The sequence below is a fragment of the Malaclemys terrapin genome, chromosome 23 (assembly GCF_027887155.1).
Source record: "Malaclemys terrapin pileata isolate rMalTer1 chromosome 23, rMalTer1.hap1, whole genome shotgun sequence".
Classification (NCBI taxonomy): domain Eukaryota; kingdom Metazoa; phylum Chordata; order Testudines; family Emydidae; genus Malaclemys; species Malaclemys terrapin.
This window is the reverse complement of record NC_071527.1, coordinates 18180265-18206454: the sequence shown is the minus strand read 5'-3', so window position 1 is coordinate 18206454 and position 26190 is coordinate 18180265. Positions and strand designations below refer to the sequence as shown.

The following is a 26190-nucleotide window of genomic DNA, read 5'->3' as shown; positions in this document are numbered from 1 at the left end:
TCAATGAAATCCTGGGGATTAAAGATAGGAGCCTGTTGACTCACACCTTGTATCTCTCACACACTGCAGGAATGGAGGATTGTTCCCTTCAGTCCATGCAAACAACCAGAAACTTGTTAAAGTTCCGAGAGATGCAGATGAGAATAAAATGATCCAGGCTTCTAGGGAAGCCTGGGGTGGGTGTCTTTTATAAAATAACCGATTAGCCAGACTTGGTCTCTGTAGCTGAAAGCAAAGAGCATTAAAGGGAGCTTTTTGTGTGGTACGCATGATCCAGAAGGGAAAGGAATGGATCGATGCCAAAGCGCTTTTTGAGATAATTAACTCTAAAACAAGAGGTTTAATAATCTATAAATTCATCTACAGTGTTACGTAAGGTGAGTGGCTGCAAATCATTCACAAGGAAGTGTGGCTTTTTTCCTCTTAGATCCTGTTTAGTTTACATTCTTTGAATTGTCCTCCATTCTCTTTTTATTCAGATTAAAGGCTTGGAGTGGCTCGTCTCTTTGTACAATAATAACCTGAATGGTATCCTGGCGGATGAGATGGGTCTGGGCAAAACGATCCAGACCATCGCTTTAATCACATACCTCATGGAGCACAAGCGTATCAATGGACCCTTCCTCATTATCGTACCTCTCTCGTAAGTGTGGGGCTTGAACGAATGGGGGATTATGGCACTGGGAAGTTTAGGAGAAGTTTTTAGTGAGCAACATTAATTCTAGCTGTGTTGTGGTTAGAGCAGGGAGGAAGAGGGAGTCAGGCATTATGGGTTCTGTTCCTCACTCTGCCACTGACTCACTCTTTGACCTTGGAATTCATTCAGCTACCTTGCCTCAGTTTACCAATCTGCAAAATGAGTGTCGTGATACTTACCTGACAGGGGAGTTGGGGAGCTTTTGTAAAGTGCTTTGAGATCCTTGGATAAAAGCGCCTGTAGAAACCCAAATAATGCTGCAGTTGCCCTAAGGGAAACTGCTGTTATTTCTCCCCCCACTCCGGTTATAGACTTTTGGCTCATAACCTCTTAAGTACTGTTAAAACGGACTAAATTATGCTTTGACATAATTTTTCATAATATAAATCTGAATAATCAGAAAAAGCTTAAGGGCACCTTCCCAACTCAGTAGGTCAGCTTAAAAAATACATAAATGAGCCGGTGTGAAGGATCAGAATTCAGGCATTCCTGTTTGTAGCAGAACTGTTCCTCTCTCTATCTCTTATACCAAAATACAGATCTTCGCCAATAAAATAAGACAGCACTCCCCTGTGCACACACATGACTGGGTTGTTATATTTTCAGTTCAGTCCCTAGTGCAGTGGTCCCCAACCTTTTTCATCTGGTGGGCGTCAGACGACAAGCCACAGAGGACTGTGGCATGGACGAGCATCCGCTGAAATGCCGCCGCCAAGCGGCGTCATCCAGAGGCGTCGCCGCCGAAATGCCGCTGAATTTCGGCAGCATTTTGGCAGATGCTCGTTCGCTGGCCAGTACGCGGGCGCACTTAGACACCCCGGCGGGCACTATGGCGCCTGTGGGCACCGCACTGGGGACCCCCGCCCTAGTGCATGGAAGGGTTCTTTGAGCGATTGCCCACACTGATTCTACTCTTGAGGCATGTGCACCCAGTAAATGCCACGTCAGATTATTTTGTCCGGTAGCGTCTGATGGGGCTGTCTGTGCCCTGAGGGTCCTCACAGCCCTCCCACTCCAGGGCAGAAAAGCTGAGTGACCCAAGCGTCCCTCTGTCCATTCTTACTGCCTGTGGCCGCAATGCACTGTCTGCTTCCTCCACGCACTGTGTGACTGACTTAGCCTGGTGTATAAGAGTACAGTGTGAATGTAGTTCTTTTTTTATGGTGTCCCGGGGTTCACTCCCCGTATTGGCCGTCCTGAGGATTAGCTCTGGCCAGGCATTGCGCCCTCCCCTGGTGGTGTATCTCCCATCATCCTGTCAGCCTGCGGACCCTTTTTGCTCCAAGAACTGCATCTCCTCTTCGTGACTGGCCCTCTGACCAGGTTACTCTGTGGTTCCCCCTTCCAGGGTATGTAACACAGTCTTTTTGGAACAAATCAGGCAGTCCACTGTCCTCTGCCTGGTTGGTGCCACATCTCCAGTGGCTGGTAGGGAACCCGAGCCTGCCCTCTACTCTGGGTTCCGGCTCCGGGGCCCTTCAGTTAGCAGCCAAGGCCTGCACTGTCCTATCCTGCTGCTTTCCCCCTGAGCTGTCTCTTACCTTCCCGGCTTCCCCCTCTCTGGGTTTGTCAGCCTCCCGACTGCCCTCTACGGTAGAACCGCAGAGTCAGGAACACCTCAGGAGTGAAGATTGTTTGTAACTCTGAACTAAACCTTATGGTTCTTTCAAAAGTTTACAACTGAACATTGACTCAGTACAGCTTTGAAACTTTACTATGCCAAAGAAAAATGCTGCTTTTAATCCTCTTAATTTAAATGAAACAAGCACAGAAATCGTTTTCTTACCTTGTGAAACTTCGCTTATTTTTTTTTAGTTCATGTTTAACACAGCACTGTACTGTGTTTGCTTCCCACCCCCTAAATACTTCCAAGTGAGGGGTGTGGTTGACCGGTCCGTTCGGAACTCTCGGGCTATACTGTATAGGCCCAACACACCTCCCTTCACCCAGGGAAAGGCTGCAGACTCCGGCCATGCAGCCCACTGCTGCTCACCTCCTGGGCTTTATTCAGGTGCCTCCTGTTCCTGACCAGGTGAACTTTATTTAATCAACCCCTGCTCCCTGGCTCCTTCTCCCGTGCAGCCTGGGCAGGTCATTGGCCCATGTAGCCCTCTTAACCCTTCCAGGCCCTGTGTGGGGTGGACACCCCATCACATACGGTCTTGGCAATGTAATATAGGTACGTTTTAGTTAACCTAGACAAGTAGCTACGGGCGCTTGAGCCACACGTTTACAAGACACTGTTCCTTAGCGGAGGCTTCCAAATTGGATGCCCGTGTTGGTGGGACTGTCCTGCAGTCACTATTTAAGTAAGACTCCGGTTATCCACCTCCAGGCAATAGACAGCTGCTTGCTCATAGAAGATCAGGGTTGGAAGGGACCTCAGGAGGTATCTAGTCCAACCCCCTGCTCAACGCAGGACCAATCCCCAACTAAATCATCCCAGCCAGGGCTTTGTCAAGCCTGCCCTTAAAAACCTCTAAGGAAGGAGATTCCACCACCTCCCTAGGTAACCCATTCCAGTGCTTCACCACCCTCCTAGTGACATAGTGTTTCCTAATATCCAACCTAAACCTCCCCCACTGCAACTTGAGACCCTTACACCTTGTTCTGTCATCTGCCACCACTGAGAACAGTCTAGATCCATCCTCTTTGGAACCCCCCTTCAAGTAGTTGAAAGCAGCTATCAAATCCCCCCTCATTCTTCTCTTCTGTAGTCTAAACAATCCCAGTTCCCTCAGCCTCTCCTCATAAGTCATGTGCTCCAGCCCCCTAATCATTTTTGTTGCCCTCTGCTGGATTCTTTCCTATTTTTCCACATCCTTCTTGTAGTGTGGGGCCCAAAACTGGACACAGTACTCCAGATGAGACCTCACCGGTGCCGAATAGAGGGGAACGATCAGGTCCCTCGATCTGCTGGCATTGCCCCTACTTATACAGGACAAAATGCCGTTAGCCTTCTTGGCAACAAGGGCACACTGTTGACTCATATCCAGCTTCTCATCCACTGTGACCCCTAGGTCCTTTTCTGCAGAACTGCTGCCTAGCCATTCGGTCCCTAGTCTGTAGCAGTGCATGGGATTCTTCCATCCTAAGTGCAGGACTCTGCACTTGTCCTTGTTGAACCTCATCAGATTTCTTTTGGCCCAATCCTCTAATTTGTCTAGGTCCCTCTGTATCCTATACCCTCCAGCGTATCTACCACTCCTCCCAGTTTAGTGTCATCTGCAAACGTGCTGAGGGTGCAGTCCACGCCATCCTCATCACCAGGTGTGGAATCTGTGTTGACAACCACTCGAAGAAGAAAGGACACTTACTTGCCTTGCAGCAATTGGTTCTTCAAAATGTCTTGTCCACACAGTTTTCACAACCTGCTCTTTCTCAGCTACCCCAGAGTTCTGTACTGGTGAGAGAACTGAGGGGCAGTTGGGCCCACGCTACCCTTGATGCCCTCAGACGAGGGGGAAGTGAGGTTACTTATGGTGCAGGCGTGGCCCCAACAGACACTGCTGGACAAAATAATCTGATCTCTCATGCATGGAGCACGTGCACCAAGAGCGGAATCTATATGGGCAATGCACTGCCAAGAACCACATTTACTGTAAGGTACATAACTGTTCTTTCTGGCAGAGAAGAAAGTACTGTGGCCACATCTCATGATTGTCACAGGGAATTGTTTGGATTGTGGTTGAGTGTCTTGGATAATGGATTTTGCAGCAAGAATTACTAGTTGGTATTGATTTCTCACGAGCTGCTGGAGACTTTTATGGTTTTACAGCCAATGGGGGCTGCTTTGGGCTATAGAAGGTTTGGAGTCCATTATGCAAGGGTGGGTTTTACTGTTCTTTCTCGCTCCCTCTCTTCTAGAACGTTGTCAAACTGGGCATATGAATTTGATAAATGGGCTCCTTCTGTGGTGAAGGTCTCATACAAGGCAAGTACTGGAGTTCGGTCCTGCACTTCTCACTGTGAAACCTTTGATTGCATATTCTGCAAGCCGCTTTTCGTACCTGTATAACCAACCCCGATTAGAAATGCAGTGTTCCCTTTATCCAAAAAAATCAGCTGCTTAGTGACTATTCTGCTGTGTTTGTTATGAAGACTTGAACAAGAGAATGAATCTAACTACCATGGCCTATATAAATATTCAAGCTAGATTTGTTTCCCCCCGCCAGTCAGGAACATGGGACTTTCCACTCTGTTGTTGCTAATCCGAGCTTGTCTACACAGTGCGGCAATGTGTACAAGAGGGGTGTGAATTCTGCAGTGCACTGCGTGCTGCAGACTAAGCAGCCTGTGTAGACGCTGCTGGCGCGCACTAAAAAATGTGCAATAGGGAATTTTTAGAGCATGCCAGCAGGGTCTACACGGGCCAGTTGGAGCGCATCATGTTGGTGCGCTTTAGAATTTGTACCCCTCTAGTGGGGCATTGCTGCACCCTGTAGACAAGCCCTCAGTAACGCCCCCTGCTGGAAGTTACATTGGTTTCAGTTTTTTCTCCCATTCCTCCTCTCCTAGGGCTCTCCAGCAGCAAGACGGGCATTTGTACCTCAGCTTCGAAGTGGGAAATTTAATGTCTTGCTCACAACCTACGAGTACATCATCAAAGATAAGCACATTCTTGCCAAGGTGAGTGTCGTGTTTCCCATGGCAAACTGCACCTCTGACACCCTCATGGCTGCCTTAAGGGCCACCCCACTGAGGGCTCAATCCCCCAGCCATCACCTTTCTCAAGCCCTGCAGTTTTGTGTTCTCAGGGTTAAGGAGTGATCAGCCGTCTCTCATAAAGCAAAGTGTTCTTCATTCAGAACAAAAGCATTACAGAGAAAACCTATCTTAGCAATAAACAGCTTAGATACACATGCCTAGCTTAGCATACGCTTCCCCATCTTTCACTTGGAAACCCTGGCAGATCTAAAGTACCTCAGATCCTCTCGTGGGGTCTGTCTCAGTTCGGGGTTTGCGCATGTGAGTTGTTATCCTCTTCCGAGGTCAGGCTGTCACTTGATACAGTTTCAAGTCTTTTGTCCTCTTAGACCGCCTCCTGATCAAGTCAAGGCAGTCTATGCAGGTCCTCCCCAGAAGTGTGGGAGTGTGCAACTTCACAAGATTAGTTATCTGGATTATTTCAATAGTGGGGATTTGCATTAGTTACCTCCCAGAAGCGTCTCTTATCTTGTGATGTTTATCTGTATCTTGTGTCAGTGAACTACTAAATTAAGCTGCACTGATTAGGGGTTTGTGTCAGTTTAACTATATCCAGTTAAACTGGTGCAACTTTTCTCAACTAGTGAACTAGACATGGCCTTAGCAGGGAATTCTCTTTTCAGTTACTCGAACTGGGGTAGTAAGGGAAATGTATTTGGCTATGGCCAGGAAGCTAAGGAATTACTGATGATGGTACAGGGTGTGTGAGATGCTAGAAATAACTAACTGGGTAATATCTCTCTTCCTTAATCCTTTCTCGACATTACTGCCCCTTCCCTTTTCTTTACATTCTCTCCCTTATTCCATCGGCTGTCTCATTCTCTGTGCCACAGGCAAAAAAGGGCTCGTGAATGGGAGTACTTTCCCAGCAGCAGCCTGAATGAAACTTGACTAGGTTTTTACAGTCCTAGTCCGTTCTGATCGGTCTCTGGTGGTGCCCCTGCATGGATGGTTAAGATTGTGATTCTCCTGCGTCGGGTAGCTGCTGTGCTTATGAAAGGTGGGATTCCCACAGTCTCTGTTGTGATTCCGTCTCTGCAGATTCGCTGGAAGTACATGATAGTTGATGAAGGTCACAGAATGAAGAATCACCACTGTAAGCTAACCCAAGTCCTCAACACACACTACGTAGCGCCGCGTCGTTTGCTGCTGACAGGAACTCCACTACAGAATAAGCTGCCAGAGCTGTGGGCTCTACTCAATTTCCTCCTTCCTACCATCTTCAAGAGCTGTAGCACATTTGAGCAGTGGTTTAATGCTCCCTTTGCCATGACCGGAGAGAAGGTAGGTGTGGAAGTAGCCGTCTGGCAGCAGTTGAGTTTGGACAGTCTTGTGCTAATATAAAGTACCAAATCACCGGGTATCCACAGTATTTGGTTGTAATTAGTTTCCAGCTATTATCTGGTATGCTAGCTCAGCAGTCTCAATCTTAATTTGCTAATTGGGAGAGGGGTATGGTCTTCAGTCCGAGTTTAATAACTGGGACTTGACACCAGAGAAAGTGACTTTGAGCCATACGGGATAAACCAGAGACTGGTAATAAGCAAATGCTGGAATAAAGGCCAGGTGTCTTTCTGTCCTAGACCTCCGTCCATCCCAGCAAGGCGCTGCTTGGTTCTTGTCAAAATGGCTTCTCAGATTGCACAGAATCCTCAAGGCTTTTAAGTGAACTGGTTATATTCATTCAAAACTCCTCCCTTAAAGTGCAGGGACTGGGGATGTGAATACCAAGTAATAGAACAGCACGGGGTTTGAACCGTTACTGTTTTCAGTACAGAAACCCCAGACTTGGATAGCAGCATAAGAGTTTGCAGTTTTGAGAGGTGTGTGGCTGGTCAAAACTGTAAGTCATCAGTTATACAGTTTATGGAGGGAATCTTTAGGCCTTATTTCTATTCCCAGCTCTGCCATTGGCCTGCTGGGTGACCTTGGGCAAGTCACCTACCCTCTCTGAGCCTCAGTTTTCCCATCTGTAGAATGGGCATAATCATGACCTTCTTTGCAAAGCGCTTTGAGCTCTGCTGGGAATGTGCTAGACAAGAGCAAGGGGTTATTATTATTGGGATCTTGCAGTATTTAGTGAAAAACATTGAGGAGAAAGAGACTCAACAAGTTATTTTAACCTTTTTTTTATTTCCTGGGTGGAAAAAAATAGGTGGATTTGAATGAAGAAGAAACTATTCTGATTATCCGTCGTTTGCACAAAGTGCTGCGTCCCTTCCTGCTCAGACGGTTAAAGAAGGAGGTAGAAGCACAACTGCCTGAAAAGGTAAAGCTTGTAAGAAAGACACCATCCCCCCCACACGCCCACCCCCACACACCAGGCTTTCTGATGCATTTTTGGAAGATGTTCTTTAGTCAAACACAAGTTATTGTGCTCAATACAGGGCTAGTGGAGTGAAATTCCTGGCCTGTGCGGTTATACAGGAGATCAGACTAGATCTAATGGTTCCTTCTGGCCTAGATTTTAGAATCCTTTATCAACTATGCTGCACTGAAATAGTGGTTTATTTGTAAGTTTATTCATTGTTTTATGTTGCATCCTTGCTGTAAGTCGTCATCTAGCTGAAGTGAGAGACTATAAGAGAAGCTGCGACATCTTCTCCTGAGGAAAGTGGGGAAAGCCCCAAGATTTGAGCATTTTACAGTTGGACAGGAGGAAGTCGTGAAAAATGCTAGAGACCGCGCTCCTGTCCTGGCCCATGGAGTGGGGGATGAGTTAGTTGAACTGACCCATTTATTCTTTTTTGAACTTGCAGATAGTTGGCAGTTAAGCTGCCTACTTTTTGCTCCAGCATTTGACAGCTGGTTCCATGTTGTCCTCACTAGAGGCTTTTGCTTTTTATGGTTTCCCTTTTTGCACTCCAGTGCTAAGGGGAAAAAACGTTCCAACTTCTGTGGACTCCTAATTCGTTTCCTTTCTAGGAACTGCTGCAACGATATGGTATTTTGCAGCTTTTCAGTTTGCTATTCTCATCCCAATAGGCTGAGCTAGGCTGAGGAGAACAAACTGGATTGGTGGCTTAACTCCCTAGCGCTGAGGTGATAGGGCTCAAAGTGGGGAAGATGGGAGAATAGTGATGGCTGTTCGTGCCCCACAGTTCCACAGGAGTGACTTGTATGCCCAGTCTGCCGCTTCTGGGGTCAGCAGCATCATAAAGACACCACACCGAGTCCTGTGGTTAAAGAGTGTCTCGTCAGCACTCTGGCCAGCTTGAGAACAGCGCTAATTGGTTGGGAAATAAGTCCCAGTCCAGTGGTTGGCAGAGAGCTCAGAGCAGTACAGCAAAGGGGGGGGGGGGAGGTGCAGGGTTACAAGCCAGTGACGGGGGGTATAGGAGTGAGATGTTTTGGGAGCATGCAGAGAATCAAGGTGGGTTGGTTACTATCGTTTGTGAGGTTAAACTCTCCTCTGCTTTCCAGGTGGAGTATGTGATCAAGTGTGACATGTCAGCATTACAGAGGGTGCTGTATAGACACATGCAGGCCAAGGGCGTGCTGCTCACCGATGGCTCGGAGAAGGATAAAAAGGTGTGGCAATAGGGCCCTGATTTGTTACTTAGTCTCCCGGCATTTACATGCAGCAGGGCCGAGGAGCATTTCACATACAGGGGCCTGTTTCCCAACTGGATTTTTTTCCCACGCTGTCTGCCAGTCACGTTGCTGCTACAGTTTGAGGGGGACATTTTTGTGTAGTTAAGCATCCAAAACCCCTTTGCTTTCATAGGTGCCTATCTGCTCTTTGTGCATTAGGAAATCCCCTTAATGCATTTGGCACTGACTCCCTGGAAACTGAGGCCTGGTCTAGAGAGAAAGCTTAGGTCGACATAGCTGCACTGCTCAGGGATGTGAAAAATCCACACCTCGGAGCGCCGTGGCTGTGCTAACCTGGCCCCTGGTGTAGACGCAGCATCAGTCAGCGTAGCTACCATCGCTCGGGGAGGTGGAGCTCCTACAGCAACAGAAAAACCCCTTCTGTCACTGTTGTCTGTCTACACTGTGGGGTTAAAGCAGTATCGTTATGCCACCACAGCGCCTGTAGCGCAGACATGGCCTTAAAGCCCCAATGCGCAGAATGGATACAGCGGGAGCAGAGGCAGTGCGAGCTTCCTCCACGTAGCCAGGACCTAAACCTGTTCATGCCTCTCCCAAGACTGCCCAAAAGGGTGGTGGATCCTGGGCAGCTTTCACAGCAGTGGGGCTGGGGGAATTGGCCTTGCTAGTGTATGGAGGAGGTTTTGGAGTCCTTAATTGGGTCCCCTTCCTAAAGTGGCAGCTTTGCTACTAGATCTGTGTGACATTCACTTTTGAAAACTGAGTGAAGGTGCATCCCGTGTCCCATCCATGCTCTTAACAGCCGCTCACGGTCTTCAGTGTTCTGCACACGTAGTTAGCTACTAAAGCTAATGTGATCGGCCTCTGAATAATTTTGCCTTTGTCCTCAGCTGCACCCATCTGCTTTCTCTCATGTGAGATTTCAGGTTTTTTGCCAAGAGTGTAGGATGCCATGACTGCAGTGGGGGGGGTGGAGCAGATCCTCCGCGTTCCCTTGCACAGCTTGTGTCTGCGTGGACATATTTGTAATTGTGTGTCTTCTTCACACAGGGCAAAGGTGGTACAAAAACCCTGATGAACACCATCATGCAGCTGAGGAAGATCTGTAACCATCCGTACATGTTTCAGCACATAGAGGTAATGTTGTAGTATTTTTTGTATCCGTGTTCATAGAATCAGAGAGAATCAGGGTTGGAAGGGACCTCAGGAGGTATCTAGTCCAACTCCCTGCTCAAAGCAGGACCAATCCCCAGACAGATTTTCGCCCCAGATCCCTAAATGGCCCCCTCAAGGATTGAACTCACAACCCTGGGTTTAGCAGGCCAATGCTCAAACCACTGAGCTTTCCTTCCCCCCCTCCCCCCCCCCCGGCTCCTCTGAGGATCTAGGCGCCATAGTGCATAGATCAGCCTTTCTGTAAAATGGGTACTATGTGAGCTAAGCTGTTGGACACTGCAGGGTAAATTTTCAGGGCAGCACTGTGTAGCGTTCCTGTGTCTCATCTTAAAATGTTCCCCTGTAGCATCCAATGTTGGTTTAAACCTATTCAGACATGGAGTGTTCAATGAAGTGATATCAATTAAAAATGGCAAAATCAAGGCTCATTGTCAGGCTGATCCCTGTGGATGCAGTCTCTCCTCAGAGACAACAAAACAAGTGTTCCACTAGTGAATCCGTGCTCCAACTCGCTCGTTGGGATCGTCTGCACCTCAAGTGACCCCAGACAGATGCTTTACAATTACTTTGTTCCTACACATTCTTTCCAGGCCTTCCTACAGCCATTGAATAGCTTATGAATTAACCTATTGCCATTTATAATTAAACCGCTTTCCAGCCGAACGATAAAATGGCTGATACCAAACTTGATGCACAATTCTGCGGTGAGAGCGTCAGCCACAAGGCTAACCCAAAGCATGTTGGTGTTACACTGGACCAGAGTTTGACTTTTCAACAACACCTCGAGAACGTCTGGTCTTGCGTCGCACTTGTCAGAAAATTGGCCAGAACATCATGGGGCTCCAGTCCATGGACCCAACGAACTGCAACAATTGCCTTGGTATATTGTGCAGCTAAATGCTGTGCACCAGTGTGGTCTGACAGCCGTCATGCTAAACTCCTTGACATTCAACTTAATAACGCTACGCGCATAGTGTCGGGACGCTCCAATCCACTTCAGACCACTGGCTCCCGGTCCTATCGCATATCCAGGCTCTGCAGATTAGAAGAGCTCCTCAGACATCTCGCTTTCTCAACCATGTCAATGCAAACGCAGGGATCCCGCTGCAGGATGACCTGCAGAACCCGCTAAAGACGAGATTAAAATCCCACAACCCTCTACGGACCGAATCAAGATCCTTACACCAACTGCGACGCTGAGGCTCCATGGAGAGTCACATGGAGCGTTTCGACCGCTCTAAACAAACAGCTCGTCATTGACTCTGCAGGAACCACTGGGTTTTGATTTGATGTTGGAAAGACTGGTGCAGATTGAATCGAATCAGGGCATCGCATGGGAGACTTGGACAAACCCTCTTTAAATGGAAAATGAGGCAAACACTTGCATGCAACTGTGGTCACCACGCTAGAGCACATTGTATCGGAGTGTCCCCTTTGTTCCTTTGCCGGGGGCCCGAAGGACATTCACCAGCTTGCTCTGGCCGCCATGTGCTGGCTCTCAAACCTAGATATACACTTGTTGCTATCCACCCAAGCCATACGAAAGCAGAAGACGATTAGACGTATTTGACCTGAGGATCAGTTTTCCATTAGGGCAATTCCAAGAGTTTGGTGGATTTATTGGACACTTGTGTTTGTATAGAAGAGTTTGGTGCAATCAGTGTGACAGTGTTTCTGTTTTTGGTTGCAGGAATCCTTTTCAGAGCACTTAGGTTTCACTGGAGGTATTGTACAGGGGTAAGTTGAATGCTTTTGAGCTTTACAAAGGAGGGTATTTGTAGTTTAAGTGTGGCGTGGTTTATCAATGAAGAATTACTTGGATTAGGTCCGTGTATTAATGTAACAAGCACTGGTAGTTCTCATTTGCATGTGAGGACGATGCCTTTTTTTAGCATCGGATTCTCACCTATTTCCAATCCTCTCTTGTGAACTAGACTAGACCTGTACCGAGCATCTGGCAAATTCGAGCTCCTGGACCGGATTCTTCCCAAACTACGAGCCACCAACCACAAGGTGCTGCTGTTCTGCCAGATGACCTCGCTCATGACCATCATGGAAGACTACTTTGCATACCGCGGCTTCAAATACCTCCGGCTGGACGGTGAGTGTAGCTGGTACCAGGGAGACCTGCAATCCCCTCCTGAATGCTCTGCTTTGGCGACCTCAGTAGGTCAAACCCTGCATGTGTAGATAACGAGCCTCCTTCCAGTGCTCCTTTCCATGCCGTGTGCTTAGCAGCACACATGGGAAACATGCATGAAACGAACCCAGGGAACTATTGTAACAATTGCATCATGTACTAACTCTTGGTGAAGCTGGTGGGGTTACACTGTTGCAGTGTTGTCATTGCACACTTGCTCCTGGACGTGTTTCTCCTTTAACCTTTGACTGGGGAAAAAGGATTAACAGGGTTGCACATACTTGACACTTTTTTTTCTTGTAAGGTTAGTTTAGGGAGGTGGTTCATAGCTAATCCATTTACCGCTTTCCACCTCCTTTAAGTTGGTGAAAGTCGCCTCCAGGAAGAGCCCTGTTCTGTAGGCTGACATGGCGTATAGGCCTTGTGTTGTCTCTTGGCATTTCACCCAGCATCAACAACTTCTTCTTGGATGTTTGTAACCTGCTAACTTTGATACATTGATCACCTTATGTTACATTTTATATCCTGGAAGATCCCAAAGGGCTTTCCCACTTGACACACGTGCACACACACACACTGCACGCACAGACCTCAATTTGTCGTCATGACTACTGATTTTGGGTGCTACAATATTAGGGGTGTCCGACTTGAGCCACCTCCAATGGATCTGGTTTTCAGCGGGTGCAGGTGCTCAGCGCTTTCTGAGCAAGCTGGAACCCCTCTTTGCTCTGTGGAGTCCTGAGTCCATGTTAAATAGAAAACTTTGCAGGGGAGGAAAATGGTGACCCCTCTCTTCTCCCTGGGCTTCTAGGAACCACTAAAGCTGAAGACCGCGGCATGCTGCTGAAGACCTTCAACGAGCCCGGCTCTGAATATTTCATTTTCCTGCTGAGCACTCGAGCCGGAGGGCTGGGACTGAACTTACAGTCTGCAGATACTGTGATTATTTTTGACAGTGACTGGAATCCGCACCAGGTAAAAAAATGCTCCTGAATTGGTGGGGATCCCAGTACGGGGTTGGGCGTGGCTGTCTCTCTGTGTGTACGTGGGACACGAGTCTCGTGTTCCTCGAATAGCAAGAGGAAGGACTAGTGTGTTCCTCTCCTAGGGCTTGGATGAACTGTGAGGCGGTTAAACCAGCGTTACAGGCACACAAGGATCTAAGAATGCGTCTACACTGTAGGGTGTGTTCTTAACTTCGGTTAAAATAGCAACAAGGATGTAGCAAGCTGGCTTTTAACCGGTGAGCAGCTGGAATTCATCCTCAGACTGTCTTGAAGGCTTTCACTCGAGAGGCTGGTCTTAGCAAGGCTGCCATGTTTTCTCTGCTATTCGTTAGTTAAGCAGAGTAGAGAACATGTTTTTTTCTCTTTTGCCTGTCTCCCAGTTGTCTCAGCTCCGACAGGCAGGGTGGGCTGGCATACAGCGGGAGATCCTCTTGTGGCTGATGCATAATTATCATTGCTAACAATGCTAATCAACATAATTAACAGTTAGCACTGGTAGTGACTGAGGTTAAAGATCCCCCATCCCACCCATGCCAAATGTCGTATAAAGACACGGAAGCCCACTGCTGTCCTCTCATTCCACGTTACCCTGTGGTTCACCAGAGCCAGTAAGAATCCACGTGTAGACACTCCGCTCCATCAGGGAGGGTGAGGCCTGGGAGGCTAAGTAGAAGAGCACATTCGCAAGAGTTTGCTGTAATAGCTAGGCACAGTGGCCTATTTTTTCTAATGTGCATTGAATCGCCAAGTACAAGAGCAGTCAGCAAAACGAACTGCTTTGATTAATTAAACTTTCCCAGCGGATGTAACGGAATCCTCTGGAGTTGTTGAGGTCCTCCAGGTAGCTCTGAGAGGCATGTATACTTTTCCTGTGATGTATTTAAAGGCTCAAATATTTACCTGGGAAGGAGTGAGGTTTAAATTACTCTGCAAACAACGTGCTCCTCTCTTCAGGATTTGCAGGCCCAGGACCGAGCGCATCGTATTGGGCAGCAGAACGAGGTGCGTGTGCTCCGCCTCTGCACCGTGAACAGCGTGGAGGAGAAGATCCTGGCTGCAGCCAAGTACAAGCTAAACGTTGATCAGAAGGTCATCCAGGCCGGCATGTTCGACCAGAAATCCTCCAGCCACGAGCGGAGGGCTTTCCTCCAGGCTATCCTAGAGCACGAGGAGCAGGATGAGGTAAGGGGCGGTGCAGGTCACCCTCCCTGCTACTCCAGAGCATGAATGGTGAACGCGTGGCTGGCTCTGTGTCCCCGAGGCCAAGGGCATGTGGGCTGGAAGGAAAGAGCATGAACACTTGTTTCTCTTTTGAAGTGAATTGTAGTGTCGGTGAAAGGTGCCGGATTGACAGCCCTGGAGACTGAAGTCCTCTATTTATCCACAGAACAGATACAGCACGGGCAGCGGCAGTGGCAGTGCAAGTTTCCCCCACACTGCCTCAACCCTGTGCCTGAACCCTGACTTGGAGGAGCCACCTCTAAAGGTGAGAGGGGCAGTTCAGTCTCCATGCCCATTCAATCCTTGGCCTCCCTGCCGAGACTGCCAACAAAGATGCCAGCTCTGCTGGCGGTCTCTTGCAATGTGGATACCTGTCCACTAGACACTGGACTGAGACCACCAAAAGTCATTTCGCACGGGCAGCCGAACAGGCGTCAGATGGTAGCAATGTTCGGTGTTCAGTTCCCAGCACGTGAACCGCCGCGGCGTCTTCTCTCGCCGTTAAGCCAGGCGTTTGAAATCTTGCAGGAAGAAGATGAAGTTCCCGACGATGAAACGGTCAACCAGATGATTGCCCGTCATGAAGAGGAATTTGACCTTTTTATGGTGAGCGTGGCAGAGGCCATGGAAGAGAACTGAGCCCCTCTCTCTCTTCCGGGTAATACAGGCAATGGCATTTCTGATAGAGTTGAACTTGTTATGTTTGAACAAACATTGACTTGAGTAAGGTCTTGGGGTCTAGTGGTTAGAGCAGTGGGGCCTGAGTCAGGGCTCCTGGGTTCTATTCCTGGCTCTGGGAGGGGAGCAGGGTCTAAAAGTTTGAGCAGGTTCTGCCCCTGCCTTTGTTGTTCTTGGCTTACCCTAGATGTAATGGGGGAAAATACTTACCGTACCGTGCTACTAAAGTATGTTGGTAAAGTGCATTGAGATCTTCAGATGAAAGGCAGTAGGACAGGCAAAATATTTATTCAGCTAGGAGATCTATAGAATGTTCTGTGTGACTCAGAGAGCACAAAAGACTCCTTTAGAAAATGTCACTCCTTCAGCAGTACTCTTAATGTCGATACACGCGGGTGGAGGAGTGGGTTTGCCCATGTCTGCCCCACATCAGACGCTCTAGGCTCCTGTGAGCCTGGATAAGTCGATAATCGGGTGATGGGCTAGTAACACTGATGGAAGCGATAACCGCACACTGACACTGCACCGTAGGGACAATCCAACTTCAGCAAAGACAGCTGGCCGAGATGCCCCCCAGTAATAGCTCTTGTCTGTCTCCAGTTTCAGTGATCTCTTCTAGTACCTTGTCCTTCAGAGTGGTCAGTCTTATGCCGGCTAATATGCTCACGCCGCGCTTAACCTGATGCATTTGTTGAGCTGTAATGAATCAGTAGGTATTTAAATAATTGTTAAACCCCTTGGGCTCCACAAACACTGCATTCCTGCTGTATCCCTCCCCCTGCAAAGCTTCCCAAGGGCCTTGCACTCAAAGATGGCAGAACAGCACTCCTCTGGAGCCAACTGGCGTGGCTCCCGCGTGACCAAGAGTCACCAGAGAGCACCCCTTCCCGGAGGCTGCACACGCTGCACTGCGGCATTCCTTGCTCCTTGGTACCTGCTGGATGCCTGGGCCAGTTCGATATTTCCAAAGCCGAGATCAGTCACATCCTGGTCCATCTGGGGTCAGCTGCATGACCCACAACGTCTGCTGTAGAGATGACCTGCCTCGACTAACCAGCGCCTAAATGGGCCAGCTAACCCCCCGATAGATGCATTCAGGCAATGGCCACAGACCCCCTGTCGCTGTGCCAGCGGTCCCCCCCACAAACCCCTCTTATTTTAGCGCATGGACCTGGACCGCAGGCGGGAGGAAGCACGCAATCCAAAGCGAAAGCCACGTCTAATGGAAGAGGACGAGCTGCCGTCCTGGATTATTAAGGATGATGCTGAGGTGGAGAGGCTCACCTGTGAGGAGGAGGAGGAGAAGATGTTTGGGCGAGGGTCACGTCACCGTAAGGAGGTGGACTACAGTGACTCGCTTACCGAGAAACAGTGGCTCAAGGTATACATGGTACAGCATCGTTCTCCAATGGCCTTCTCAAATCTATGCTTCTACTGTGGTTTTGTCTGTGTGCTAAAGGAAATACCCAGTACTGGAGACTCGGACGGTGCGTAGCGTAAAATAAGCCAGCTTTGGATGGGTGGCTGGATCCCCCAGCATCCATCCTTACCAACTCCAGGAAAATTGCCTCTTGCTCAAAACCCGTAGTGGAGATTTGGTTAGCATGAATTGGGCATATTGATGCATGAAATTAGCGACCCATTCGCTTTATTACCAAACATCCGTTTCTCTTTCGCCATCTGATGCTGGTACTGGGTATTTGAAAAACTCACCTCACCCCATCACAGGGCTCTAGAGGGGTTTACACAATTGAAGCCACGCCATAGCTGACTGCTACTTCAACAGCTGTCGAGCCTCCCAGGCGGAATGCGCTTGATGGGCAGCCGAGTGCTGCCGGATTCTAGGCAGCCGCAAGGTTGGTGCTGCTGAAGGGGATGTTTATAAGCAGCAGGGAGAGGGAGGCCGCAGCAGCTCAAGAATTAACATTAATGGGATCTTAAGAGCTTTTCTTGGGCAGGAAGCTAGAGATGATGATTTAGCTGTAGAGAACAGAAATACCCCTCTGCCTTCTGTGGAGGTTAACCCTTGAGACACCCGCTGCTTTCCTCCAATATCCTTCCAGCAGCTACATTCTTCATCTTAAAATACGTCCGTGTTCACCTAAAAATCTCCCCTACGTCTGGGGCATTTTCCGGCTTTGAATTTAAACAGAGGGCAGTTAGAGACAGTCAGATCAGCTGGGTGTAACGAGCGGAAGGCAGGTCTGTCGAGGCCTTCCGTTCTTGAGAGGAAAAGCCCCAAACCATGCGCGTGGTTCAAATGCACTCAGCAGAGCAGAGATGCTTTAGCCCATTATCACTTCCAAAAAATGCTAGAGCATTAGCATGCGTTGCCAACCCAGGGGCCTTTCCAATATGGGTAAATTGGAAGGGGTCCCAATCTGGAGAAGGAGGTCACCGTATGAAAAAGTCTGAGAACCCCTTTTCTGTAACAGCCTGAACTAACGTCTCAGGTAGGGAGGAGGTCTGTCCGCAAGCAAGGGGCAGCCCATCCAGCCCCAGCCCCACTGGGCAGGCTGCTCTGGTCACTAGTGCAGCAAATGAAAAGCCTCATATAAATGGCAGTGCTTAGCATTTCACAGGCAGCTCCCTTGCCCTTTCTTTGCACCTTTGCCCAGCAGTCTCAGTGCTAGCGGCTGCTCTGTTGCTCCCCTCCGTAGGCTATAGAGGAGGGCACGCTGGAGGAGATCGAGGAGGAGGTTCGTCAGAAGAAATCTTCCCGCAAACGCAAGCGAGATGTTGACGTTGGCTCTGCCACCCCGACTACCAGCACCCGCAGCCGGGACAAAGACGATGATAGCAAAAAGCAGAAAAAGCGTGGCAGGCCTCCCGCCGAAAAGCTCTCCCCAAACCCCCCCAACCTCACCAAAAAAATGAAGAAGATCGTGGATGCTGTGATTAAATACAAGGACAGGTAAGAGAAGCAAGGGATGGGCACTCTCCTCAATACTCCTGCCTAGGGTCTGCTTTTCTGTCTTTTTAACCACCAGTGCACACAAATGTGGGGGGAAGAACACCCAACTCCTAGTCCCTGCCTGGGCAGTCATGGCATGAACCCACGGCACTTCTCTGTCTTATTCCCCATCTCTCAAATGGGAGTCCTTCTTACTTGCCTCCCAGGGAGTGGCTGACGTCTGCAAAGCACTCTGAAGACGAAGTTCACAGAGTCCTGGCAGTTTCTAATTCCTCTGCCAGGGAATGTCTCGTCTGTGGGTTTTCTGTAGGCTGCTGTGTAAAACGAGCAGAGATTGCGTCCTGCAGTTAAGGCAATGAAAGGAGGGTGGACCAGGATGCATGTTGTGTAAACTTTGGGAGTCAGGCTGTAATTGCCTCATTCCACCCAGTTTGTGCCCTGCCTCGCAGGCATACTGCAGCAACTGACAAATCCAGCTCCTGTCCCATTTCTCTCCGGCGATCAGCTGATCTGCTAGGTCCTTCAAAGGATCTTCCATCTTAGCTTGAAATGTCCTCGTGGCGCACATCTGCAAAGCGGCATGCTGTTGGAAGCTTCTGGTCAAGCACAGTGACAGCCCTGCTGTTGTGTGCCGTGCGCTACTGATTGCACGACGGCTGGGGCACGGCTGGATAGCACTGGTGGCCCTGCAGTGCTCTTCTGGCTAGCGCGTAGGGAGTTGCCGGTATTGCTATTTTCTAATAGAGGGTTGTGATTCAGGCCTCGGCAGTACAGAGCAGAAGTTAAACACGTGGTCTGTGTGAAAAGATCAAACTCTTTCCTGTGGGATTTTCTAGGCTCTTTTATTTGGCCAGTGAACAAATAGTTTTTCTACCCTCTACTTTTGATTAATTGACTCAGAGCCTGGAAAAGTTCCCTGGATCGAGGGAAGTATTAAATGTCTCAGCTCAACATGCTAAGTGAGTTTTGAACCATCGTGACTGGCCAGCGCATTAGAGCACATCCTGGAAGAAGCATAGTGGAGTTGATGCCTGCTTCGCTTAGAAGCTCTGGTGCAGTCTGCTTTCCCCGCCCCATGTCTTAGGAGCCTTTTAAGAGACATCCAGGTTTTTCCCTGCCTGATTCCAAACAGACCGCTGCTTTTCCTCCCCGTACTTTAATGAACCACTGGATTTTGTGCCGCTTAGAAAGAGGTCAAGTGACGTGGGCCAGCTTTCAGAGAGTTGTAATGAAAGTGCTGACAGGCTCTTGCTGTAGTGACCATTAGGCAACACAGTAACCCTGCCAGCTTCTTGGCTAGCATATTCGATTGTCCGTCCTTTGGCACTGAGCAGGCCTCCATGGTAAAGGAAGGACATTCTCCTGCATGGTGGAAGGGTGTCTTGTGATTTTTGTCTGCGTGGCAGTTCTGCATGGCAGGCTGGGAGCTGCTGCTCAGGGGAGAGGAGAAGGGGATTGACTCTGTCTTTGAGCTTGTATTTCTTCCTTGTTTTGTAGTAGTAGTGGACGCCAGCTTAGCGAAGTCTTCATCCAGCTGCCTTCTCGCAAAGAGCTCCCGGAGTACTACGAGCTCATCCGCAAGCCAGTGGATTTCAAAAAAATAAAGGTAACCCTGCCCGCCCTCAGTGGATGCGTGTGGCGCCATGCAGCACTCTTACTTCACATCCTTGATTTGTGTCTTCACCGTGATTTAATGCAGCTCGGTGCATCCGAAACAGCCCAGCCCGGCCCGGCCCTCTTCCTGTCCTGTGGCACTACCATTGCTGTCCTGCCACTACCTGTTCTCTCCTCTAGGCCCAGCCCAACTCCCTCCCTGTGTCTCTACCCTGGTCGCTCCCTACACGCCCACCTGTTCCCTGGTCTCCACTCCTCCATCTTTGCTTGTTCCTGGGCCAACCCTTAAGCTGGGATCAGCCAAATCACCCTTACCAAGTGCTGCTGTTCTCCACCATTGAAAGCCTTTGGAGAGCTATCCAGACGCCACCCCGCTGTGTCGTGAAGCTCTGCCTCGAGCCCCCTCCTGCCTTTAGCTCTACAGAGCAAGGACTCCTCTAGTCAGGTCTTGTAGTTGGATAGCTGGGCTGCCAGTTGTTTTGGGCCAGCCCCCTCGAGAGATGGGCTGGCCTGCTGGGACCCGCTAACTCTCTCCCTGCACTTACTGGTGTGCTCCAGGAGCTGGGCGTCCAGCCACTCCTCGTGCTGCCCAGCAATCCCCTCCTCCCTCGAGCCAGACTTGTCTCCAGTCCCCCCAGGAAAACCGCTGCATCCTTCTACCCACCGAACTGGAGTCCTGTGGAGTTAGCATCAGTTAACCCTTGGTGGGCTGGGCAGCTAATGGAAACGTTCGGCCTTCTGTTCTCTATCCGTTCATATCCTGGCCTCACCACTGTCATGCCTCGTTAAGCGAGGTGTTTCACCCTCCCCCAGCATTGACCGGTGCAGAGGAAAATGAAAATGGAGGCCGAGAGGCATGCACGGAACTGGGGCCTGAGTCTGGGAGCCAGATTCTAGGCAGTTTTATAAAAAAAAAAAACAGCCCAGGGAGAGAGTGCAAACACCCTCCTCCTAAAAGCAGGTTAGACAAACACCTGTCAGGGATGGTCTAGACAGTACTTAGTCCTGCCTTGAGTGCAGGAGACTGGACTAGATGCCTCTCGAGGTCCCTTCCAGTCCTGTGATTCTTGGCACTCTGCCCTTATGTTCCTCCCTCCACCTTCTCAGTGACACCTCCAGCACTGTGCCCAATGTTGCTCCCACCCTCCTGGCTCTGGGCTCCACCCAAGCTTGTCCCGACTACTCCCTGCGTCTCCTTCCCCTGCTCATACCTCCACACCTGCAGATCCGCATTGGCCAAGCACCTTCTCTCTGCTGGCCACACCTGGTTCTCACAAAGCCTGTCCCACGGGGCCCCACCTGGCTGCGTCTGTGGCTTGTGGCGCCTGTAGGGTGTAGACCTCTTTCTTGGTGGTGCAATGCTGTGTGCTAAATACAGAATTGTGTGGGGGGAGCTTTCCTTCATGATCCCAGTTATCTGGCCACTGCAGCTGGCTGTGACGACAGCCACTCACCTGACTGTGTAAGATGCTGCAGTGGGGGAACAGCACTGCCTATTGCAGGCTGTTGACTGAGGGTTGCCAGAGGCTGCCTGTATTTACATGGCACAGCTGTGCTGGTGCATTGGGGAGGGCTGGGAACAAAGCCCCAAGGGGCAGACAGCCTCCTGGGGCGTGTGGTCTTCCTTGAGCTTGCTGGAGCCGTGCGCTTGGCAGGTGCTAATTGCGAGGCCGTTCTAGGTGATGTGGAAGCCAGCAAGGGAGCAGTTGAATCGCTGGCCATGTGTGAGGTGACTCTGACCTTTGCCCCTTTCTCAGGAACGCATCCGCAACCACAAGTACCGCAGCCTGAATGACCTGGAGAAGGACGTCATGCTGCTGTGTCAGAACGCACAAACCTTTAATCTGGAAGGCTCTCTGGTAAGGCACCTCCCTCCCCACTGCCAGGACTCAGGCCGGGGCAGTGACCCTCCCTCTCTCGACTCTGGGTGTGATTGGGACTAAACACCCCTTTTTAGAGAATCCCATTAAATCCTGCCAGCCAGTTAGATTGCAAGATGGCCAGCCCTTTCTTCCTAATAAAAGCTGAAAAGCTGATCTGGTTAAAGCTGGATTATTCCTAAGCATGGCAAACGCTTAATACCCAGGCTTTGGTGTGAGCTGGCATCAGTTAGATTAACCAGGCGTCGCGTGGTGTGACACAGGCCAAGGCTCTGGCGCCTCGAGCAGGGAATGGCTGTGGGGAGCCACAGCTCTCTCCAGAAGCCGACCCACCCAGGCCGCTGTGGCTTCTTCCTCTAGATCTACGAAGACTCGATAGTGCTGCAATCCGTCTTCACCAGCGTGAGGCAGAAAATTGAGAAAGAGGAAGACAGTGAAGGTGAGGAGAGTGAGGAGGAGGAGGAAGGAGAAGAGGAAGGATCTGAATCAGAGTGTGAGTACTCTTCTGCTGCTGCCTCCGCTAAGCAGGAGTGTGTGCATGCAGGTGCCTGCCCTATTCAGCTCTCGTGTGCTCATTGGAGACGGTCTCTGCGAAAGGGTGATGACCAGCTCGAAAGCTAACTAAGGCCGCGGCCCCTGCCCTCTCCTCTCTTCTCCAGGACAGCACTGAGACACATTGGCAGGGGCACTGTGGCTGGGGGAAGCTCACACTGCCCGGCCTGTGTTCTCTCTGTTCTGGGGCAGGGAGAGGACTGCAGGCGCCAGGGCTGTCTTGGAGGAAAGGAAGGGAAATGCATGTTGGTTCTCTGCATGGGGGACGTAACTCCTCCCACTTGCTTTCTAGGCCATAGCTGCTCAACCAGGTAGGTCAGGAGATCTCCAGCAGCAGCCGAGTTAAAGGACAACGTGAAAGTTACCAGGGATGCAGCAAGGGGGGGGAGTTTGATGCAAGAGCAGATGCTCTGGAGGTACGGTGTTGTGTTTGTCTGGGTTTTAGATGGCAGCTGTTGGAAGGTAAGCAGAAGGCACCGCTTTCGCCCTGAGATGGAAAGCGTTCTAGAAGTGCCACGTACTTACTATGCCTGTGTTATAACAGGACGGGTCTAATTTGCAGCAGAAGCTTTGTTGCTGTGCGGCAGTGCCGAGCCGTAACCTGTGCAAGTGTTCAGACTCTCTGCATCTCCTTGTGCTTCCCTGCAGCTCGCTCCGTCAAGGTGAGGATCAAACTGGGCAGAAAGGAGAAAGCACAAGACCGGCTGAAGGGTCGCAGGCGAACCAGCCGTGGCTCCCGGGCCAAGCCAGTGGTTAGTGACGACGATAGCGAAGAGGAGCAGGAAGAGGTAAGTTCTCCACCCCCAGCTGCTGCCCGTGTAACCTTGTATGTACTTACCTGTAGCTAGTCTGTAACGGATCCACAGCGGGCACCTAGGCTTCTGTGCGGTGCTGTGTTTAGCTTGGAGTACGTCTATACTTACCCGCTGGTTCGGCGGCAAGCAATCGATCTTCTGGGATCGATTATCGCGTCTTGTCTAGACACGATAAATCGATCCCGGAAGTGCTCGCCGTCGACGCCGGTCATCCTGCTCCGCGAGAGGAGTAGGCGGAGTCGGCGGGGGAGCCTGCCTGCCGCGTGTGGACCCCCGGTAAGTACCTTTAAGTTCGAACTAAGATACTTCGACTTCAGCTACGTTATTCACGTAGCTGAAGTTGCGTATCTTAGTTCGAACTGGGGGCTTAGTGTGGACCAGGCCTTAGTGTGGACGCAGGGCTATAGCAGGAGCGGGAGGAGCCCTCTTTAAAAAGCAAGGACTGGGAGGACTCAGGAAAGCTGATGGGATAAACGTCTCTAAGCACTCAGCCCTGCCACGGGAATGTCTCCGCTCTAATCTCTCCCCGTCCATCTCCTCTTGTCTTCCAGGATCGCTCAGGAAGTGGCACTGAAGATGATTAAGCAACATTCCATGGTCCAGACCACCAGAGCCGATCTTTCCAAAGCGGACACGCCGTATCGCTTTAGCTCTAACGGGTAGCAACAAATGTAGTATCAGACTTCAGTAAACTGTATAAAACTCTTCCATATTTATACTGCAGAGAAGATGTAGGACTGTTTGTGTCTTGCCTTGTCCTGACATCAGTAGCGTTTGTTACAGCATTAACTGTTTAAGAGAATTATGAATCGGGGAACACTTGATATCTATTTTTTCTTTTTATGGCAGTACTGTTTCAGTTGCAGTATTGAATCACTGTAGTTTTAAACTGTGGATGCATGTGTGTAGCACTCCACTCCTAGTACTGTATTTTATTAAACCGGTCAACCCGCCAGCTGCCCGCCAGTTGACAAGGGTGGCGGCGGTGACTGTGTGTGTCAATGTCACTGGATTTCAAACAGTAATAAATTAAACAGAACGTTACTTTTTTTTTAGCTGGGTCGTTTTTCTGGCTCACTGAACGTGTGTTCAGTTAATTAGGCCCCACAACCCCCTTCCTACTGCTGCCTGATCTGGCCTTCAGCTGGTTCCCTCCTCCCCCCCACCCCCCAAAGAAATGCTCGGAGGCTGACCCCACAGCTGGTTCTTGGCTCGGCGGTTGTAGCAGCAGGGCTGCATCAAGACCTTCTGCCTCTCCACTCGCTCTAGTACCCATCTTGTGACCGCACCCAGCATAGCAAGCCCCAGCGACCCGTGGGTTGTTACCCACCCGTGGGTTACCCTTACCTGTCTTGTGAGGGTTGGTGCAGTCGAGGCCTTGTGGCCCGTGAGTCATTATCAGACCTAGAATTAAGCCGCGCTGCCTCTGCGGCTTCTAACTGTCCTGCTGCACCCACCCCAATATCCACAACTGACACCTGGATAAACCAATCAGCAGACAGTGGTTTAGATTTGAATTTATCATCCGCCGTCAGCGCTGACATCTCCTGGGGATGAACGGGGCCAGCTCACGCCCCTGAGTTAGTCTTGCTGGCAGACCCCACTGCAGCCATTTGCATTTGTCAGCCGTGGAAGGGATTCTTTGCACCCCCGAGGGCTGGCGATTTAATTAGTGTATTAATGAACGTTCGGATTGTGGAACACCGTTCTGGAGACAGTTTCAGAATTGACCGTCTCGTTTCCAGCCAGAGGATGTGCCCGGAGCCAGCAGGGGAACACTGCCCCAATAACCTGCGAAGAGAGGCCAATAACACCCAGCCATGAAGTTCCTGTCTTCCCAGCAAGTTCCACTAGGTGGGGATGTGCAATCGAATACAGCAGAGGGTCTCGCCAGGGACCGGCGTTGGCTGGCTACTACACCCCCCTGCAAGGCCTGTGCTTCATCGTGGGCCCAAAGAACCAAATTGCAGCAGCCTCAGGGGTGGGGGGAGAGCTTCTTGGTTTGTTAACGTATTTTAAACCTGATTGTTCACCGGGGTTTCTTTTAACGATTTATGGGCTGGGCTGAGAGAGACGGGTAAATAATCCACCTCTTTTGGATATTATGTCTGTGAAGTCCCAGAGGTTCTCTGCTGCCCTTTCCTCTGTGCTCGCTGGCACAACAGCCTTTTTCACCTAACAATCTTTAAGATTTTGACCATGAAAATTGAGGGCAGCCAGGGAAGATGAGTGGGAAGGAACGGTTCCTTACCTAATGGGAACTGGTTCTTCGAGACGTCTTGGCCACGTGGACCCCACTGACGCTCACATGTAGCGCGCATGGGAGCCATAAGCGAATCCACATGGACGAGAGCTCTCGAAGAAGTGGGGGGGTTCCCATAGGAGCTGTAGCCAGCTGGTGCCCTGGCAGCGCCTCCCCTCCTAGAGCCAGGCTGCACTGCGCAGAAGCAGCCGAGCTGTATTTAATCTGCACCGCCACATTTGGAAGCTGGCTGAAGGCAGGGCCGGTTTGACTGTGGAATGTAAGCCGTGCTCAAGTCGCTCCTTCCTCGGATCTGTTGTTCTCGGTGGCTTGACTCAAAGATCTTTCTGACTGGAGGGCAGCAGACCAGCGTCTGGGGCAGCCCTGCGTTCTCCTGTGATCGATGCGCCTGGCTGAAGAATCTGATGGCTTACTTCATCCCCAAACATCACAGGATCTAGCCGCCTGCCCACTGTTGGAAAGCAGGGAAGGCCGGGGAGGGATGACAGCTGCACCTTGGATTCCGCGGCGCTCACGATAACACCAGCCACGTGGATGCAAACTTCCCTCGCCTGATTTTTGGTGGTGCCATCTGCCCATGTAAGGCAGAGCCAGAAATCCGGCTCCCCCCCCTTCCTCGCGTCCCACTGCAGTTGTACCAGGCGTGACTCATTTGCTCTGTGCTAGGCACTGTTCTCTTGCCTTCCTTCCTGTCTGACGGAACATGTCCCGGTAGAGGCGCAGGCCTGTGTCATTCTGTAGGAGATGGGGGGAGGGGTTCGTGGGCCTGCCTTTCCCACGCTGCCGTTCTCGGGTGTTTCTTTTCCCCAAAGGGAAAGCAACCCAAGCAGAAGGGGCTGGTTTGCTCTGGCGCTTTGTCCCACGGTAGCGTAGTCGAATGGGTAGCTCCAGGTTTGGGGGCTGATCTCTTGGTTTGTCCGGTGCCAGGGGAAGATACTTTTCAGAAAAGAACAAGCGATAAGGGGTGACAT

General features: G+C 50.3%; 1 protein-coding gene across 9 annotated transcripts in view; it reads left to right on the top strand.

The window, feature by feature from the left end:
- SMARCA4 (SWI/SNF related, matrix associated, actin dependent regulator of chromatin, subfamily a, member 4) overlaps positions 1-24000 on the top strand; it is a 60065-nt gene extending 36065 nt beyond the window's left edge. For 3 of the 9 annotated variants that reach the window (XM_054012811.1, XM_054012808.1, XM_054012809.1), the window contains 20 exons: positions 480-643; positions 4565-4631; positions 5216-5326; positions 6446-6688; positions 7560-7673; positions 8828-8935; positions 10010-10096; positions 11826-11872; positions 12070-12236; positions 13087-13250; positions 14237-14464; positions 14670-14768; positions 15032-15109; positions 16344-16571; positions 17842-18095; positions 19593-19701; positions 21467-21568; positions 21950-22082; positions 22790-22929; positions 23508-24000. In XM_054012811.1, coding sequence (XP_053868786.1) covers positions 480-643; positions 4565-4631; positions 5216-5326; positions 6446-6688; positions 7560-7673; positions 8828-8935; positions 10010-10096; positions 11826-11872; positions 12070-12236; positions 13087-13250; positions 14237-14464; positions 14670-14768; positions 15032-15109; positions 16344-16571; positions 17842-18095; positions 19593-19701; positions 21467-21568; positions 21950-22082; positions 22790-22929; positions 23508-23540 — 2676 coding nt within the window. In that variant the 3' untranslated portion in view covers positions 23541-24000. The remainder of the gene's footprint in view (positions 1-479; positions 644-4564; positions 4632-5215; positions 5327-6445; positions 6689-7559; positions 7674-8827; positions 8936-10009; positions 10097-11825; positions 11873-12069; positions 12237-13086; positions 13251-14236; positions 14465-14669; positions 14769-15031; positions 15110-16343; positions 16572-17841; positions 18096-19592; positions 19702-21466; positions 21569-21949; positions 22083-22789; positions 22930-23507) is intronic. The other 6 variants (XM_054012812.1, XM_054012810.1, XM_054012813.1 and 3 more) reach the window with 6 other exon arrangements.
- Positions 24001-26190: the final 2190 nt, after the last annotated feature.